Consider the following 14,343-nt stretch of genomic DNA (forward strand, 5'->3'; position numbering starts at 1 on the left):
TAAAGGTGCACAGTGTCAGTTATGTTATAATGCATAATGTACAGGAAACTGACATTCGTTTCTCTACACTGTGAAAGTAAGCAGTCATCTTTAATCCTTCTATTTTTGTAGGTGTATTTTCATGTGATTGGACGTTTTGGGGCAAAAAAAGTGGAAGGTCATGGATTTTGGTAACTGCAGTGTTTAAATGCAGAATCAATTCTGTAACTTATGTATTTACTTTAACTTTTGATCTCAGTGAATTTTCAGTTAAAGTAGGCAACCTTAAAACTTCCTTCTTTAAATGGACTTTAGGATGATAAACATTTACCTTTAAACTGTAATATCATATCAGTGTATTTCTACTTTTACTCCAGTGATGGGTTTGTTTTGTTCCTCCACCACTGGATACTCCACAGTTTGATTTGACACCTGAATGTCATAATGACGTCCTCAAATCTGGACAAAAGACTCATCTAGAGAACAATCACATATTCAGACAGGACAATGAATCAGATACCATGTTAACAATACTGTCTAAATATTGATGACGTACCAACTAAATAATAGACATATAAACTGTATATTTATTGTACCCTGTTATTTATTAATATATTTTTATTTATTGACTGAAAAATATAGTACACCGTATTTACCTGTATATCTTTACATGTTGTACTTTATAATGTAGTAAAACTGATGTTCCTCAACGTGCTTCTCAAGCTGCATTTCGAAAGAAAGTGTTGAAATTGTATAATACAGTCATTTTCCACAATTTTATAAAGTGTAACTGCATTTATTAAATGGAAATGATGTGACGGAGCTGTCTAAAAAATCAATAGTACAACATTTTGCATAAAGTTCTCATAAAGGATTAAAAGTAGTATATCTCTATTATGCTACCAATGAATTTCATGATCCACAGCTGGATAATGATCCCCAGCTGGACACATTTGTTTGTGGAGATTTTATTGCCTTTGAACAATGTTTATGGCCTATAACAGTCAAAACCAGCTTCAACTGTCAGGATGCAACAATCTGAGAAGCAACAAACACTTTCGGACAGTTACATAGAGTTTATTGATATGCAGTCATACACTGTCAGAAATATGCAGTCATACACTGTGAGGTACATTTTACGTCCATCAAAGTCTAAACAATGTTAATTTACCTTCAGAGATACAATGGTTTTAAGGTGCAACAATGTATCTTAAAAAAGATCTTTTGCAAGTGAACATGGTGCAGTTTTGATCCCTAACTAAAGACCTTTGACAGTGCCACCCCAGTGACTTTTTTTCTGGAGTGTAAGTATATTCATATTAACAGCTGCATGATATAGATGACAGCATGGAGAAGGTAGGAATTGGAAATATGGAGAAATAATAAAACAGGGTTATTATTTGACATGTTTTAATATTGTGACAGGTTCTGTTAAGGTAAATAAAATGCATGAATGGGCTCATTAATAAAACTTTCAAGGGGACTAAAATTCCTATCAGTTCCCTGTTTGTTTATGACTAAAATAAGAAAAGTTCCTCTGTTGTCCAATACTGCCTTTTCCATCGCTGCATTTAAAATCTGCTTTTACCCAACAGCACCAGAGTGACGACCTTGTCTTCAAGGATGTCTTTCACTTTAAAAATCAATTATTAATTTTATTACAACTGTCTTAAGTGTACTTGAGCTTACACACAAAATGTTTCAGCCTCAGATTTTAAATCAAACCACTTTCACTTGCTCTGCCGTCATTAGTTAGCATTGAGATCAGTCACATTCCCTTTCAGACTATGACTTATTTTGTGGTTTTGGTTTCTTCTATTCTCATAAAAACTTGTATGGCAGATCATTTATTAATGACTCTCCAACTGTTAGTTCTTTAATCAGCATTTTATTCCCTCTAACAAAACTCTTCACAGCAATTACCAACAACATTTCACTGTTGTGGGAACAAAACCTTGTATCTCCATTTTTGTAATTTTTCAGTTTTTGACATGATTTGAAAGTACCTGTTACCCTTTACACTGTGTGTAAATTTCATGACGAATGGACCAGAAAAATGGCCAAAAATGACAAACATTCTGGTTTCAGTGCCTTACATTAAAAATAAAGCAAGTTTTTCCTTCTCCTCTGAAGTTGGAATTGTGGAGATACAAGGTTTTGTTCTGACAACAGCAATTTACAACATCATGCATTAACACACATCAGTGTAGCATTAGGAACATTGCTGGCAATAATATTTACCCATTTTTTGTCCTAATTTAGTCATTGCCAATTCAACACACTAGTTAGGTTTCCCTTGGTCCTTTAGCCTGGTAGCTCAGGCTGTTGTCTTATGACAGGTAGGCATTCACACAGTGAAATATTGTGTCTGAGATCTGAATGCACAGCAGTACTTAGCTTATCTGTCACCTATAGCTAATTGCTTGACCGTGCTCCTGAAACTGAGCTCGCACAAGCTCCTGTTATGAGTCAGCACAATCATATTTACAGACACTGAGAAGAAATTTCCCACATGCCTTACTGTGTTACACCTGTAAAGCGCAATTGTGGGAAACACTGTGAGCCTTAATGTAAGGGGGGTAGTTCATGCATCATTTCATTCCTACAGTTAAGGTGGACCACTGTCTATCATGCTTTCATAAATTAAGTCGATCTTTTACAGTAAGAGTCAGCAGTAAGTGGCTAACCCAAGTAGGAAGCAACATCTAGCTATGATACAAACAATGGTGTAATAAACCTTTATAAGAAGCACCATTTACAAATTTAAAAAGTTTCAATAACACACTTGCTGGGAGTTTTGGCTGGCTGGAGCAGCGGGAGAGCAGTCACTTTACATGAGGGATAGCAATGTGAGTAGCTGACATATACATATTGCTAACTCTGACTGATAAATAGATCTGACATCAAATATACTGAATTTAGTCCCCCCAACTCAAACAGAACAGAAGAACACAGCAATTAAAAAAAAACCTCTCAAAAGAAAAGACCAGCATCATTCTTTCTCTGCAAGTTCATTATAAAAACATCACAAAAATGTAGATAATGGTCACAAAAAAAATCATGAAAATGAGTAGACAAGGAAACCTCTTTCAAGAATGTGATGCTATTTTGAACAAATCAAACATGCTGTAATGCTGCAGAAAAAAAAACACAGACATGTAACTTCAACAGACTCAAACACAGACTTAGTTAGATTAGTGCAGTGGATCACACCAGATTTAGAAATATGATAAAACCTGGCTTTAAAAAATGCTTAACAGATGTGAGAACTGTCTGGCTGTGGTCCTAATATTCTGATGAGCGCACATGATTGACAGCCCTCAGTCTACCACTCTCAGCCTGCTAGGCCACTGAAACAGAACTGATCACATCAGCACGAGTGAAGCAGAGAGAAATGCATTGCTATCAAGTCTCAAGGTTTATCCTCAAAGTTTGCCTGTACTGCAGTCTTTGCAGTAACAGCCCAAACTGGACTCCTGTGTGTATTAGGATTACAGCACCTAAAGTTATTGGCCAATACAGCCAAAAGACATTAAACACTACAGTACTGTTTTTGCACACTGACACTGAAAAGGCCTACCAAAATACATGTTAACCAAATTAGCCAGTATCTAAATATACACATGCAATAGAAAATTACCTTGAATGGCTCACGGTTTTTATCAAATTCCACAGGATTTCCATCATCATCCACTTCTATATTTCTATTAGGATTAAGTTGATTCAGACAACATGATAAAGAAGGTAAACTTCTTATTCACTTTACTGCAGGATGTGCACCCAGGGAATGCTGGCGTGGCCGTTTTAAATGAATCACTGTTATTGATAGCTCAGTTTTTTGCTAGTTGGTACTTCCCGTGGTAATTTTCACTGACTTGAACTGAGAAAAGGAAACCCTTTGCTAACACAGATTTGTTAAAGTTGAGTATTCGGGACAATATCAGCCTTGTGATTGGTGAAGAAACTTCTTATGTGTGCAATACCCAAGATTACTGCCCAGATTACATTTAGAGTGGACAATATTGTCAAAATACATCAACCATTTAGTGGACATTGGCAAGTTAGCACATACTTTGTACATGTATATTGTGTTCCCACCTGAACAAGATTAACCTATTTAAAAAGAAAACAGATTTAGGTCCACTGAGGTGTTAAACAATTGCGGCTCCTCTGTGTGTTTCTGTCTACTGTTTAATGTGCTCATTAAGCTTTTGCATCACCCTTTCTATCTCCAAATTTGAAGTCATAGTTTCTTTTAAGATTCTCTGCAAATGATTTGTCATTTCTCCCATCTTCCAATCAAGCTGTTCTGCTTCGGATTGCAGTTGCATGGAGCCTCTTTTTGTCTTGGAGCCTCGTTTTGTCTTGGAGGCTGGTTTTGTCTTGGAGACTGGTTTTGTCTTGGAGGCTTGTTTTGTCTTGCTACCTTCACTTATAAAAGGTACAGGAGAAACAAACTGCTGAATGTTTTTTCTCCAATCCAAAGTACTTTTTTCTTTTAACAATCTCAGCACATCCTCTGGCCTAAAAACTTTAACAAGCTCTAATAAAGCATCTATATGCTCTCTGACATCTTCTTTCTCATGTTTTTGCAAAGGAAACTTGTTTATTAACTGTAGCATCTTCTCAGCAAGGTTACCAAATTTCTTCTGGCAGCTGGTGATGTCTTCAGCTGTTGTATTGAAATGTTTTGAAACGTTTTTGAAATTCTCTAATATGTTCTTCATTTTTTTTGTACTTTGTTTGGTTTTGTAGCTTGCTATTCCAGCAACAACAGTTGCCAAAGCTCCCATTCCTGCCACAGGCAATGAAAAATCATCAGCGTCAGAAAACAGTGAGACACCTACAGCAAAAGCTCCAATTCCAAGACTTAATCCAAATCCTGCTCCGTACTGAGCTCCTCTTAGTCTTCTTTGTGCTTCTATTACTTTGTTGTAATAACCTAAAACCTCCTCGGTGTGCATAAACAGCTGGTTGATGAGTTGTTGGAGTTCAGGCTGATGTTCTTCATAAGATCTTATAAACTCGTTGCCGTTCCTCAGGACTTTATCTAGAATTGGTCTGTCATGAACACACACACAAAAATATGCATGGAATTATCACAAACAAACAGTTCAGCCTCAGATTGAGTTCAGTGAATAAGTTAATAATCACACTAACCTCTCCTCAGCTGAGAAGCTTGGACGTCCTCCACTGTTGCTGTCATCACTGTCAGTGCTGTCCTCCTCTGCTCTCTGAGTTGCCTTTGCAGCCATAATCTAGTTTGGCTGGAAGATCTATTAAAAAAGGTACAAAAATGACCAAACTTTAAGTGATTTTCATTATTAATATTGCTGCTGTAGCCCCAATCTGAGAGTGATTATGGCAGGATAAACTAAATACACTACTGAAGTTACACTACACTACACTACTCAACCCTACCCCTTATTAGATAAGTCCTTGGATGAATGAGGAAAGTGTTAACTTCACAACCTGTGTGTAGATACATAAGCAAAGTTAGGCTCAAAGTCATTACTCAGCAGAGATGTTCAGGTCGCTTCATGCAAGCCCAGTTCAAGTCCCAAGCCCAGATTACTTAAGCAGTTTTTTATTAATATTAGTAATTAGTAATATTTCTGTCTTTTAATAGCTTTTACTTTTACTCACTACTTTTCAAAAGAAAATCTGTATTTTTTTACTCAAAACATTTTCAAAACAGGCTTGTTACTTTGTTTTTTAATCAATCTGTTCAATCTGTTTATCGATCTGTTTTGAGCTAATGAATAAGCTCATGTAGCTACATAAGCACAAACTCACACTCCATTACATCCAAGTGTATATCTGTGGTAATTTAGAGGTTAAACCAGCAGCCCCCCTCTCAAGTAATACAGCCCCCCTTAGCTAAATGTAACTGAGACTCGTACTGTGGATAGAGATTACATGAAGCTGAAGTTAGCTTAATTTCCCATTCCACCTTAAATGATGTTACGTTCAGACGCCTGAACGTACAGTAGCGTGCAACTGCAGGACTTTTTGAGGTGGAACGGAAATTCTAATTAAAAGCCAAATGCCAGCCTTAGGCGATTAGCACGACTGATTCTGGCCACAATATTATCTAATTAAGTATTGGCTGACACAACAGACTGCTCTAGAGAGTTCATCACATTTGCTTCAAGCATTCAGTTCATTATCTGTGCACTAGTATTTCAATTTGAAGCTCCCCTGAAGCTCGAATTTAAATTTGAAGATTAACTGGTGACGTTTAAAAGTATATCTGCACCTTAAAGTATATCATTTTCTTCCCGTCCAAAGCTGAAAACAAGCTGGCATGGTGTTTAAGAAAATGTCAAAGCAAACATTAAGTGCAACTTTTGTGCATCAAATCATCACAGGTAAGACATAAATAGACCATAAACATATTTCATGCCTGCCTTGGTAATATGCTTAGGTTTAGGTTTTTAAGATTGCTGTCTTCGCACATCAGCTGTTTGATTTAACTTTCATGTCATCTTCACTGGGTCTCCCCAGTGTGACAGTAGCCTCTGTTTTTTAAGTTTGTGATGTAATGACATTGCAGGACACAAGCAGCTGCACACTTTTAGTTAACAACACCACTAACTTTAGTAACATTAAAGCGACATTAAACTCACCACTACATATAGCTGCAGGGCTCACAGGATACTGCAAATGAGCTGGTGGCCACACTGAGCTCAGGGACGACACAATATGCCTCTTCATCTGTTTTATGCATCAGTTGACCTATATAAGACACAATGAATAAACAATTAGTTGTTTTGTTATTGTTTTATTTTTAATTTAGGCTTTAATGGTAATAAAAGAAAATGTGAAAACAAGAAAATGTAAAATAAACAGACAACTATCCACGTTTTAAAAACACAAAAAACACACTAGAATGTGACAAACCAGTCTGATTTATTCATGGGCTACCCTATTCTAAACAGAGGCTTCATCCAGAGAAATCACTCAGAGTTTATGTATGGCACTCTCAGGCTTCTACAAAAATGAAAAAGTTTTCTTTACAAACAAATTAGCATACTGAGGCTAGCCTAGCCTACAGTATATCAAACATTTCCTTTTTTAAACTTATAGTAGGTAATGACTCTGAATGGATTTCACCAACAGCCAGTGAAGACAGAGATTTTTGATTGGGAAGAAATTTATTCTACAGTGAGATAACAACCCCAAGCACATTTCTGAGATCAAGACGTACTTAACAAAGACACTGCTGGTGTTGTCTGAATAATGGAGTCCAGACCTCAACATCAATCAATGTGTTTTGGATTAAGCCTCCTGGACATGAGAAGCAGAAAATGCAACTAAGACTGAACTCTGGAGGTGTTTACAAGAAACAGGTAAAATATCCCTGCAGATTTTTTTTTGAAAAATGCAATTTTCCCTAATTTTCAGTTAAATAAATGATAAATACAACCCCAGTTCAAGTTGGGACACTGTGTAAAATGTAAACAAATATAAATAAAAACAGAATGCAATGATTTGCAAACCTCAGGGACCCGTATTTTAATCACAATAGAACAAAGAACACATATCAGATGTTGAAAGTGAGACATTTTACCATTTCATGAAAAACATTAATTATTTAGAACTTGATGGCAGCAACTGATCTTAAAAACGTTGGGGCAGGGCCGTGTCTACCATTGTGTAGCATCCCCTCTTCTTTTAACAACAGTCTGTTAACATCTGGGAAGTGAGGAGACCAATTGTTGGAGTTTGGGGAGAGGAATGTTGTGCCATTTTGATGTAGGAGTCTAGCTGCTCAATAGTCCTGGGTCTTCTTTGCCGGACCTGTTGTGATGGATGCAGTATGTGGTTTAGCATTGTCTTACAAAAATATGCAAGGCCTTCCCTGAAAGAGACATTGTCTGGATGGGAGCCTTTCCAGATATGTAAGCTGCCCATGCCATATGCACTAATGCAACCCCACACCATCAGAGATGCAGGCTTTTAAACTGTGCACCAATAACAAGCCAGATGGTCCCTGTCCTCTTGAGTCCACTGGACACAGCATCCATGGTTTCCAAAAAGATTTTCAGATTTTGATTCATCTGACCACAGAACAGTGTTCCATTTTGCCTTAGTCCATTTTAAATAAGCATTGGCCCAGAGAAGGCAGCAGCATTTCTGGATCGCGTTGCATTTGTGGATTGAATGGTGAACTGTGTTCACAGACAGTGATTTCTGGAAGTGTTCCTGAGCCCATGCAGTGATTTCCAGTACAGAATCATACCTGTTTTTAATGCAGTGATGCCTGAGGGCCTGAAGATCATGAGCTTCCAATATTGACTGTTGGCCTTGTCGCCTGCGTACAGGGATTTCTCCAGATTCTCTGAATCTTTTGAAAATATTATGTACTGTAGATGGTGGGATATCCAAAGTCTTCACAATTTTACATTGAGGAACATTTTTCTGAAGTTGTTCGACAATTTTTAGATGCAGTTTTTTGCTGATTGGTGAACCTCTGCCCATCTTTGCTTCTGAGCGACTCTGCCTCTCTAAAATGCTATTTTCATACCCAGTCAGTTAGTTGCAAATTGCTCCTCCAGCTGTTTTTTTATTAGTACCTACTTTTCCAGCCTTTTGTTACCCCGTCCCAACCTTTTTCAGATGCGTTGCTGCCATCAGGTTCTAAATAAGTTAATGTTTTTTTATGATAAAGTAAATTGTCGCACTTTTAACACCTGATATTTTTTCTATGTTCTATTGTGAATAAAATATGGGTATATGAGATTTGCAAATCATAGCATTCAGTTTGTATTTACATTTATTTACAAAATGATAAAAGTAATAAAGTAATTAAGTTATAACAGTTACATAATAGAACTGATGAAGTAGTTTGCTACATACAGTTAAGCCTAAAATTAATCATGCTCATTGATTTATAGTGAATTTTTATTTGATCAATAGGTTTCTTCTGGCTGGAAATTACATAAACAAATGACAAAAGATGGTAAGACATTGTGCTAGAGATATAACTGAAAAACTCTGATTAACTACTTCCATGTTTGTTTTTACATTTCTACAAAAATGTCATGTTCAAATTTACTCTTAACCTTTTTCAGTTATCAATAGCAGAGCCCTTATGTGCTATCACACCAATAATGGTTCTTATAATTGTTAACAAGCTTTTTGCATGTCTCCACTGGGATTTTGGACCACCCCTCTTTTGATTCAGGTCTGGATACTGGCTGAGTCACTCCAAAAATACTGATATTGTTTTCTGTTAACCATTTCTTGACCACTTTGGCTGTATGTTTTGGATCATTGTCTTGCTGCCCAAAGCAAAGTTTTTTCTGCAAACTGCTTGATCTCTTCCTCTTCCAAATGAGGTCTGTTTTCTCATGATGCTGTTTACTTTGGCAAGGCTGCCTGCCCTCCCCCCCATAGCATTATATTCCCACCACCATGCTTTACCATGAGGATGGTGTTCTCGGGGCTGAATGCTTCTCCTCCTCTTTAGCTAAGTGAAAGCCACGTTCCTGAGTCCAAGAAACTTCATGCAACAATTTCTGAGCCAGAAGTGACAGTAATCTATGAAGTAAAGCTGTGTATATATACACTCTTTGTCTTGTTCATTTTCTTGTCTGCTGGCTCTGAGGATCTTGACTTCTGAGGACCATGTGGGTGGCCACACAAGGAGGCTCGTGGTAGGCGCACAATGTCTGTGTTGTTAGTTTAGATTATGTTTATATATTTTGCTTGTGTTCATGGGCACTCTGCTGTGGGGTGGTAAGTATGTGTGGTGCGGTCACCATCAGCAGGGGTTGTGTGGCTGGATGTTGGCCTATATGGTGTGTTTCATGAAGAATGGACTAAAATAAATGGCTAAAAATTACTTGGAAAAAAGTCTGGTTCCATTGACTTACACTGAAAGTAATGTATGTTTTTTCCTTCTCCTGTAAAGTTACCATTTTGGAGATACAAGGTTTTGTTCCGACAGCAGCAATGTATATATATATATATATATGATTTGCTATATATTTTTTTCAAATCTGACTTTGATTAGTGATCATCAAGTCACATATCGTTAAGATTATTGAGAATGTTTTGATATTTACATTCAAGCTCTCAGCACCTTTTACAACCTGGCTGCAAAAAACAGATGTAGATGATACGTATAGTGTTTATTGTTTTATATTTCTGGATAATACTACATATAATAACACTAATAAAAATAATACATCTTACTGATGAGCTAAATTTGATAATTGGTTGAATAAAGTGTTTAAATATTTTACACTGTGACCAGGTTTATTAAATAGGGAATTTATTGGGAATAGGTCTGTTCATGATTCCTACAACAAGAAAAATGGACTTGAATATAACGTTACACTATATTTGTATTACTGAAATCAGACCTGCATACAGAACACCACAATATCACAATATCCTGATGTGAACTGATCCAGAAGTGCAGCCACAAAAGGCCCTTTTGAAACACCTCAGGCCCTGCCCTCGAAGTCTGTACATGCCACCGCTATTACTGTTAGTACGTCTGTAAACGTGCAAATAAAATCGAACTGAATTTTCACTACATTAAAAAGCATGTACACGTCCGTCGTGTCATTCTAAATAGAACCAACAGTATTATCTGTGAAATAAAGGTGCAATATTTCCACCATTTTGTTGCAACTGGACTGCAGATCGTAGGTGGCAACACTCACGAAAGAGACACTGTATTCTAAAACTACACAGGCTGATTTGATTATAGCTCCCATTTCCTAATATAATGGAAAAGAGTTTTAAATGTAAACGTACCTGAGTGAGCGCAGAGAGCCATGCTTTGTCTTCCTCGTATTCTGAGAAGGCGGACTTTTCTTTCAGTTTCGTTTTACAGCTCAGCGTCGCTGTGAATCAGGCTGGCGGATAAAAGGTGTCACGCAAATCTCTCTGTTCGCGCCATTCCTGATAATCACGCAACATGATTGGCATCTCCGTCGCCCAATAAGAGCGAGGTCACGTCAGTGGGATTGAACGGTTGTGATTTATACAAAGTCATACGCTCCAGATATACGCTCCAGACTTGGTATACTACTGTTAACATGTTTTTAACACAATTTTTAAACACTTCAGCTTTATTTAAATTGAACTGTATTTCCAGAACTGCATATTCATACCTTATATGATTAAGCAATAATGGTGTCCAAATGATAATTAAAATGTACTTTAACTATGCATTTGCGCTCTCTAATAATGTTTTTGAAATTGCATTATCAAAGTGAACACCAAGCTAGAAAGACGTAAAAATTCAAACGTTTAAGGGAAACAGCGCCTCTCCTTACAGCTACATATTCTCGCCTCTTTTTGTGGCAGAATGCCTTTAAAAATGCATTCCACCCAATGGCATTTACGTTTTTCATAGACTTCCCAATCTGTCAGTCATCCTGTCTCTACAGTGTTTTATATGTTTAAATACATGTTTTATAAATATTTATAATAATGTTGGACTAATTTGCAGCCCTTCGAACTCTCTTCTCCCCTGTATCCCTTAATAAACACGTCACATCTGACAGTGAAACAGCTGCTGCTGCTGCTCGCTGACAGACGCCGCTGTGTGAAGAGAGAAGATGTGAGTTCTTTGGCTGTGTTTCGTGATTTTCTGGCGTCAAACCACACCGTTTAAATAGCCATGGTAACAGCGACGTCTCTGATTGGTGGAGCTCTCTTGAGGACGTATGGGTATTGAATTTCTTTACGAGGAACGAGAGAATAAAATTCTCTGTTGTCTTTGTTTTCTGCTGGGCCAGAACGTGGGCTGGTGTATGTACATTTGGAGAGAATAAATATTAATGATGAGTTAAATTCACTACATAACAATGTAGAATTTTGGAATTTTATAACGAAACATTTTATAATATCTAATAACATTAGACTAAGTACAAACTCTTTGACTGGATTTGAACAAAAACAGTACAAAGACAAAATAGTTAATGTTTTATCGTATCAGCTTGAAACTGATGCCTGCAGCACGTATAGTGTATAAACTCATCAAAAGACTCTGGAGAAATCTCTGTGCCGGAAGGACAATGCAACCCCTTCGACCCCTCCGACAGCACTGCATTAACCGCTCCTGTGATGTACATCACTAAATGGGCTCGGGAATACTTTCACAAACCGCTATCAATAAACTCTGTCCGTGAGTGCTACGCACCACAGTGCTACAGTGAGTAACATTTTTCCTTTGTGCGTCTGAGTATTGTGAGCAGGTCTGTTTTGTGGTCACTTAAAAATGGCAGAAAGTCTTTTGATTCACATTCGGCAAAATTTCCTTGACCGATTGATTCGGATACAGATGATTAACAGCTGTAGCTACATTAGACTCAGAAAGGAGCAAGAGGGTAACAGGATGAGCCAGGATAAGATTAGCCGGAATTTTGCAAACTCATGCTCCCAAAGCCCACTGTGTGTACAGGCCTGATTTCTTCGGGATGGGCAAATCGATAACGTTTTCCTGGGTTCTTACATAAAAACACTGATAACAAAATCATACAGCGAGGTGGATTGAATGCAGAGCTATAGATACAAAAATGAAAGCCAGATCCATCGTTTGGAGCGGTTTCAGTCCACTAAACGGCAGTGAACCTAATGTGACGTGTGTCAAATCTGTGATATGTAATATCTGATTGATTTCTATTGATTTTTGTATTACTGTAGCCAAGTAACACTTCGCCTAAACCTAACCCATGTAGTCCTCACAAGGATAGCAAGACGAGCACACACTGCTACTTTGGCCCTCCGTGTGTGGGGTAATTTAATTTGTTTGGTCACCATAGTCCTTAACAGTGTTTAACTTGTGGAAACACATATGGTGCTAATAGTAAAAATACAATTTATCATGCAGCTGTACATATGCATACTTAGGGAAGAGTAGGGCACAAATTAACATGGGGGATTTGATCATCTTGTATGTCCATAGCAACCACTGTGAATGTTGACAGCTATCGGACAGATATTTTTCAAGATTTGCTTTAAGACTGTTTTCAGATCATAAAACAGGCATGTCCAACCCTGGTCCCAGAGAGTTCAGATCCAATTCACCTCGCGCTAATATTCTGATGCCCCTGAAGGCCATCATTATGTGGATCAAGTGTGGTAGATTAAGGCTGGAGCAGAACGCAGTGTGGTAGATCTCTATGACCAGCATTGGGCACCCTTGCCATAAACAAAGCCACATCTTGGTGGCTGTAATGTAGCACCATTTTGAAGAATGTCAATAACTCACAGTGAGAGCTGGGCTTTAGCCAGGCTAAAAGTACAGCCTTTACACAGTGGGGTTAGTTGTAATGCAGTGTTAAAACTAGGCCTCCTAAAGTTAACAGTAAGAGAAGTCCATATCCTCCCATATACATTCATTTATTTTTTTTTGGATCTGTGTCATGTAAATAAAATAACTTTCAGTTTCAGTTGTGCTGGTATTTGTAATGTAGGGGCTGAGGCAGATTACAAGTACGGGGTGACTTTATTAGAGGGATTTTGATACTCATTGTTACAGCTAGCAGGGGTCAACACACAGGCAGACAGGGGATGATGCAGATCCATGCTCAGAAAAAAACAAAGAGAGTAGCAGGGGTCAAAAACCAGGAAAAATCAAGGCAAAGAAACAGGCTCAGAACTCAGGTTCTGAACAAACTTTGCAAACACAGTGTGGAAACAAAGGGGTAGATGTAGCAGTCTTAATGAGATCAACAGGAGTTGCAGGTGTGTAGAAGAGTAGGACAGTGGGCAGAGCCTGCAAAAGTCCTAGTCAGTCTCCCCAGAGGGGGAGTGACATGACAATATTCGCTGTTATATCTTGTGGTCTTAAATAAATTTGCAATATTTTATACATTCTACACTTGCGACTACTTTACACTGAGCATATAATAATTTTGATGCAGATATTTAAGCTAGAGAGCTCATTTGGCTGAAACAGAATTAATTCTGTTTATGCTCTCCCAAAGTAATTTTTACTGGAGTAATCACTGCAGCTTTCTGTCTGTAATATGCAGTCTAGAGTAATATCCTCAGGGAGTGGGCAGATATGATGAGTGCAGAATGCTCAATTTTAAAACAAAACAGAAGGTTAACATAAAGATGAGGGCATAAACAAACTAGCAAACTACTGGGATGAACAAAAACAAAGCCCACAAACATCCATCCATATAACAAATGCAATGCAAGACCATGAAAGGAGCAAACAGAGGAGTACATATGTACAAGGAGCTCACAAGGAACTCCTGGAAGAGGGAGGGGCCACAAACCTGTATTGTGCTTTTAGTCATGACATTAAAGAAAATTAGTACTATTGCCCATCCTGAAAGGAAATGGCAGTCAGTGATTGGTGGAAATAAAACACAAGTATTTTCCTTT

General features: G+C 37.7%; 1 protein-coding gene across 1 annotated transcript; it reads right to left on the bottom strand.

Moving 5' to 3' along the window:
* Positions 1-2,081: 2,081 nt before the first annotated feature.
* LOC118804554 lies at positions 2,082-10,860 on the bottom strand. The gene is made up of 4 exons (XM_036565053.1): positions 10,753-10,860; positions 6,609-6,717; positions 5,140-5,255; positions 2,082-5,040 (listed from the first exon to the last, which is right to left on the bottom strand). Exons 3-4 carry the CDS (start codon positions 5,232-5,234, stop codon positions 4,164-4,166), a joined length of 972 nt encoding a protein of 323 aa, XP_036420946.1. The 5' UTR covers positions 5,235-5,255; positions 6,609-6,717; positions 10,753-10,860; the 3' UTR covers positions 2,082-4,163.
* Between the last annotated feature and the right edge of the window lie 3,483 nt (positions 10,861-14,343).

The sequence above is a fragment of the Colossoma macropomum genome, unplaced genomic scaffold (genome assembly GCF_904425465.1).
Source record: "Colossoma macropomum unplaced genomic scaffold, Colossoma_macropomum, whole genome shotgun sequence".
In the NCBI taxonomy this organism is placed as follows: domain Eukaryota; kingdom Metazoa; phylum Chordata; class Actinopteri; order Characiformes; family Serrasalmidae; genus Colossoma; species Colossoma macropomum.